This window comes from Notamacropus eugenii, chromosome 1, assembly GCF_028372415.1.
Source record: "Notamacropus eugenii isolate mMacEug1 chromosome 1, mMacEug1.pri_v2, whole genome shotgun sequence".
Classification (NCBI taxonomy): Eukaryota; Metazoa; Chordata; class Mammalia; order Diprotodontia; family Macropodidae; genus Notamacropus; species Notamacropus eugenii.
The window spans coordinates 444,371,326-444,377,863 of NC_092872.1; the positions used below are offsets into that span (position 1 = coordinate 444,371,326).

General features: G+C 38.8%; 1 protein-coding gene across 1 annotated transcript; it reads left to right on the forward strand.

The window, feature by feature from the left end:
- The first annotated feature begins 1,288 nt into the window (after positions 1 to 1,288).
- On the forward strand, positions 1,289 to 2,281 carry LOC140518298 (olfactory receptor 1f45-like). Its single transcript, XM_072630321.1, has one exon. The coding sequence runs from the start codon at positions 1,289 to 1,291 to the stop codon at positions 2,279 to 2,281; it is 993 nt and encodes a 330-aa protein (XP_072486422.1).
- The last annotated feature ends 4,257 nt before the right edge of the window (positions 2,282 to 6,538 follow it).

Below are 6,538 nucleotides of genomic sequence, written 5' to 3' on the forward strand. Positions count from 1 at the left end.
TAAAGACTTCTAGAGAAAATTTGAAGGTGAAAATATACTTCACTGATGGGAAGAAGAAAGATTTTTTTAGGGGTAAGGATTAAATCAGTGATTTCATTGGCATAATGAACTGCTAGATGTAGAAATTCAACCTACCAATTGGCATCTGCACCTTCTCTGAAACTTATGGTGTTAAAGGAGTGGCTTAAAGGAATAAGAAGTTGTGACTTGGCCAAGGTCATGTAGCCAATAAGCAGTAAAGGCGGTACTTGAACTCAGATCTTCCTAGCTCTGAGACTAACTCCAGGGCATTCTGAAAAACAGAAATAAAGAGAAAGTGCAAGAAGTTATAGGGGACAGCCTGTATGAATGCATATCTGAGAGAGACAGTGTGTTGAGTTCTGAAAAAAAGAGCCCCATTTGGTTGGAACATAGAATGTATGAAAGGAAGGAACGTGAAATAAAGTGGGAATATAGAATCTTAGTACTGAAACATATCCTAGAAGATGAAATGTTAAAAAAAAAAAAGAATGCAGATTCATAGCTAGATAGAACCTTTTACAACATTTAGTATGCTCCTCATTTTACAGATGAGGAAACAGGGCTAAAGAAATTATATGATTTGGGCAGTCAGACAGGTAGCAAATAGGAAAACTAAGATTTTAACACATCCTCTGAAAGTCAGGCTGAACCTGGAGCTATGGATTCATTTTTCCCACTAAACTATGTGTGCTGCCTCTTTGCAAGTGACCTCATTTGCAAGTCTGTAGTATTAGAATGCAAAATATGGAATATTAGAACTGAAAAGGATCAGGGAACATAAAATGTTAGAGCTGGAAGGGATCTAAGAATATAGAAGGCAAAAATTGGAAAAACCATTAAAGATCATTTCATCCAAATTTCTTTCACTGATGAGAAATTGAAGAGAAAAGTTATGGGTTAACATGCCTAAACTTATAGCGATTCGATGATAGAACTGGTACTGGAAGTGAGTACTTCCAAGGTACTGCCAAATGAACCTTGGCATGAGGAAGATGAGTACAAATCATATCTCAGGCAGGAACCTATAAGTTGCATAACTGTAGACAAGTCATTTAATCTCTCTCAGCCTCAGTTCCTTCATCTGTAAAATGGGGGTGATATTAACTCTAATACAATAAATGAAGTAATAAGGATTGAATGAGATAAAAATCGTAAAGTGCTTCCAAATCTAAAAGTGTTACATAGATGTTCTCCCATACTATTAAAAATTATTTTTGTTCCTATTACTCTTTCACTTGCAGCTGATCTGGATTCCTCTCTGCATCTAATGGATGCTAGGAACTGGACAGAAGTAACTGAATTCCTCCTTCTGGGACTATCTAGCCATCCAGAGATGCAGCCAATCATCTTTGGAGTTATCCTTTCCATGTATCTGGTGGCAGTGACAGGTAATACCATGTTAATCATTGTTGCCTGCACAGACCCCAAACTGCAGGCACCAATGTACTTTCTGCTCAGCCAGCTCTCCTTTATTGACATCTTACTAACTACAATTATTGTCCCCCAGATGTTAGCGCATACAGTAACAGGATTCCAGACAATTCCCTTTAAAAATTGCATAACCCAGCTTTTCTTCTTTATGGCAATAGGAAGCATGGAGGGTCATCTGTTGGCTGCTATGGCATATGATCGCTATGTGGCCATCTGTAAACCCCTGCACTATTCTGCTATTGTCACCCGCAGCCTCTGTCTCCGCATCACCTTGACTTCATGGGTGGTGGTCAGCCTCAATAGTCTCCTCTACAGTGTGCTGGTTGCCCAACTGACTTTCTGTGGCAAGCAGGTCACACATTTTTTCTGTGACATCACACCATTGCTCAAGCTGTCCTGCACTCGACCTGTGGTCAATGAGATGCTGATCTTCACTGAAGGTGCAGCCATTGTTATAAGCCCCTTTTTCTTTATCTTGGTCTCCTATGTCCAAATTGGGGCTGCCATAGCCCGCCTACATTCAGCTACAGCCCTACAAAAGGCCATGTCCACCTGCAGCTCCCATATTTTGGTGGTGCTGCTCCTATATGGCTCAGTGATTCGCATGTACCTCCGGCCAACTTCCAGCTACAACCTGGACCAGGACAGGCAAGTGGCCATATTCTATACTGTGGTTACTCCCATGCTGAACCCAATGATCTACAGTTTAAGGAACCAGGAAGTGAAGAATGCCCTCTGGAGGATCTGGAAGAAGATTCAATATGTTTGTGCCTCCAGGCACTTCCAACCTGCCCTCCAATCAAGAGAAACCCAACATCAGATCTCCTGATTAGCAATAGAAACCCTGGAAATACTCAGTACTGAGGATCATGGCAAGGTTGCCTCAGATCATTAGAGCCTATGACTAGGGATAACTTGCTCCATTAGCTCTTTCTCAGGGAGGAAGGAGCCAAGACAAGCAACAAAGGGGTGAGCCTTAGCACACTGTGCTGTCTTTGCTTCTAAATTCTAAAAAATACATCCATCTTGTTAATATGTTCCCCCTACAGCTTTAGAGAGAGAACACACATTCACCATTAATTAGAATGTCTCCTTTGATTGAGGGTTGTATGGCATAGTATCTGTTGTCAGTCCTGCATCCATAGGCTCAATCTCATTGGGAACAAGGGTCTCTCTCTTTTCTAAGAGAAGCAGCATAGTATTATGGAAAGAAGCCTGGCATAGAAATAAAGAAATTTGAGTTCTAGCCTGAGCCCTGACGCTAACATGACATTAGAAAAGTCACTTCATTCTCTGGGCCTATTTCCTCACTTCTAAAGTGAAGGGGATAGATAAAGAAATTTTCTATCTTTAACTTGTTAATGTTCTAAGAGGCTCACATGTTAAATGTGCCTTCATATTTTGACACTATATGTTCTGCGTCCTAAGATTCTTATTCTAAAGTCCTCTCTAGCTCTAACATTCTATGCTTTAGGTCACAGTGTGACATAGAAGAAATGTCTCCTGAATTTGGAGTGAGGAAAGACAACTACTCAAATTCTACCTCTGACCCTTACTAGCTATGTAACCATCTTCTGAGACTCCTGTGCAGAATAAGGATAATAACGACTTACTTCATGGGGTCATGTGAAGCTCAAATGTGATAATGCGTACAAAACATGCCATAACTCTTACTGAACTGTACGTGCCAGTTATTCCACGAGTTAAGTTCCTGTTAGACTCTAAAATGCTTTGATTTTCATATGGTGGCTACAATATGATTCTTTTCACATGTTTATTATGGTTCTGCTCTTCTGCAGATGTTGAAAAACATAAATTCCTCCTCTCTCTTTTATTCTCTCCCCTGCATCCTGTTACCTTTCCTCTTCTTTACTGATTGTTAAATAATGAAGGGCTTCCCTTCCTTTGAACGATGATGACATATGATATTGTACATACTATAAGGTCCCTGTTAGCTCCAAAATTCTGTGACCAAACTAAGTTATGGCAAGAAAGAGCTGTGGATTTCAAAATACAGCATCGCAGGCTCAACCATTCTTAATGTCACTTTCTTCATCTGTAAAATTATATGGATGAGGTTGGATTATTTTATCTCTAAAGTTCTCCCATCTCTAAATCCTATGGTTCTGTTATAGTCTTGTGGGCCAAGATTTCATGATTTCTAGAAATAAAATAAAACAAAATGGAAAGAACCGTTACTTTATGGACAGAAGACCTTTCAAGACCTTGTTCTGCCACTTACATACACTGTGTATGTACTCAAACAAGTTACTTCATCTCTCTTAACTCTCAGTTTTCTCATCTGTAAAATTTCGATCCATCCTTGTATCACCTTCCTCAGAGAGATCAAGTGAAATAAAGCTTCTGAATGTAAAGTTTAACAATATATTTAAATATGAGCTTATATTGTTTCATTTTGTTAGCCTTGTTAGCCAAGAACACTGTGTTCAATGCGTTCTGTATGATTTCATGTTTTACAACTGATAAGATTTTCAATGTGCCTTTTGTCTCCAGTTTGAAGTATTGACTTCTTTAAAAAAAATTGGCTAAAATGTTGTTGCTATTGTTATCAACATTTTACAGATGAGGAAACTGAGACAGATGGAAGGGGGTACCAACAGTATAAGATGCTTCTTGAAGAACTATAATTGAAGGCAAGTTTTGAGAGCAGCCAGGGGTTAAGAGTGAAGTTGATGAGGGAGTGCATTCCAGACACTCCTTTTCTCCACATATGCAACCCCAGAATGCTATCCCAGCTTTTGGGTCAGCATCTACTCCAATTCATAGCACAAGGGCAACTATTTATGTATTATATTTCATTTAGCCAATCAAAGACATATTAGTTCAAAGCAAAACACATGTAATTAATTAAACCACACGGTGAATTAAGTGTCCAGAAAGATTCACTCCATACACATGAGGGCACCTTCTCTTACAAACTGCCATAATGCTACTCAAAGAGTGGACACCCATACAGAACACATAGGCAAGGTCTCAGCATGGTTAGGAAGGCCTATAGAAAATGCATGTCACCAGGAAGCATGTTGTTGGAACAACTAATACTATCAATGTCACAGTGCAATTGATGTCCTCAGATGATGTCACTGTACTGCTCTCTTCTGTTCCCTGTTCAACAACTCCATTGAATTACTAAGAGCTGCTCTCTGATTATCTATTTAACTAGTTGTGGGGCTTCTTCCTTGAGATGTGTTCCTCTCTTACCTTCTTCTGGTCTTCATCTATGATGTAGATTCTTTGCTGAACCCTAGATTTAGGTTTAGAAGGACTTTGATACTTAGATTCTAGTGTTATCTTCGTCCAGAATCTTGAATACATCACAACCTCTCTGAGCCCCAATTTCTTCACCTATCAAATCTCAGACAATTCTTATAAAACATACCTATTAGGGGTAATGTGAGGAAAGGTCTTTGTAATGTGTAATGTGTTATATAAATGTAAATTATTGCCCCTATGGCCAGCCACAAAAAAAGAAAGGGAGCCTGTGGTATAAAAAGCAACCTGAAGGAACTGGAGATGGTTAGCCTAGAGAGGCATCAGGCAGGGTTATCTATCTTTATATATCCAAAGGGCTACCATGTAAAACAGGAATGAAACATTTTCCTCATTTCTAAAAGGCAGAATTAGAAGGAATAAGTGAAAGATACAGAGAAGTCAATTGGGGATCAAAATTTATTTTTTAATATATATAACTTATTTATTTTCAGTTTTCAACATTCATCTCCACAAGATTTTGAATTGCAAATTTTCTCCCCATCTCTCTCTTCCCCCACCTCAGGACATCATACATCCCAACCATACCTTTCCTCAATCTGCCCTCCCTTCTATCATCCCCCCTTCTCCTATGTCCCTCCCCTCTATTTTCCTGTAGGGCAAGATAGATTTCTATACCCCACTGACTGTACAACTTATTTCCCAGTTGCATGCAAAAAAAAATGTTTAATATTCATTTTTAAAGCTTTGATTTGCACATTCTTTCCCTTCCACCCTCTCCACCCACACTCATTGAAAAAGCAAGTGATTCGATATAGGTCATACATGTGCAGATATGCAAAATATTTCCATAAGTTATGTTATGAAAGACTAACCAAATTTCCCTCTATCCTGTCCTGCCCTCCATTTATTCCATTCTCTCCCTTGAACAGTCCCTCCACAATACTGTCTGCTTCTGATTATCCCTTTTCCCAATCTGCTGTCCCTTCTATTATCCTTCCTGCCCTATACCCTTCCCCCCAGCCTTCCTGTAGGGTAAGATAGATTTCCATGCCCAATTGGATGTGTGTTATTCCCTCCTTAAGCCAAATCCAATGAGAGTAAGGTTCACTTATTCTCTCTTACTCTCCCCTTCTTCCCCTCCATTGTAAAAGCTCTTTCTTGCCTCTTTTATGTGAGATGCTTTACTACATTCTACCTCTCACTTTCTCTTTCTCCCAGCACATTCCTTTCAAAACTTAATTTTATTTTTTAGGTATTCTCCCTTCATATTCAACTCATCCTGTGCCCTCTGTCTACATGTGTTACACACCCATATATATACATATATACACATACATGTACATATACATACACCTACACATATATAGTTTACATGTGCATATATACACATACATACACATATATGTGTGTGTGTGTATGTATCTCTGAAAGGTCTCATGAGTTACAAATAGCATCTTTCCATATAGGAATGTAAACAGTTCAACTTTAATGAGTCTCTTATGGCTTCTCTTTCCTGTTTACCTTTTCATTCTTCTCTTGATTCTTATTTTAAGTCAAATTTTCTATTCAGTTCTGGTCTTTTCAGCAAGAATGCTTGGAAGTCCTCTATTTCATTGAAATTCCATTTTTCCTCCTGAAGTATTATGTTCAGTTTTACTGGGTAAGTAATTCTTGTTTTTAATCCTAGCTCCTTTGATCTCTGGAATATCATATTCCAAGCCCTCCAATTCCTTAGTGTAGAAGCAGATAAATCTTATGTTATCATGATTGTGTTTTCACAGTACTTGAACTGTTTCCTTCTGGTTGCTTGTAATATTTTCTCCTTGACCTGGGAGTTCTGGAATTTGTCTAC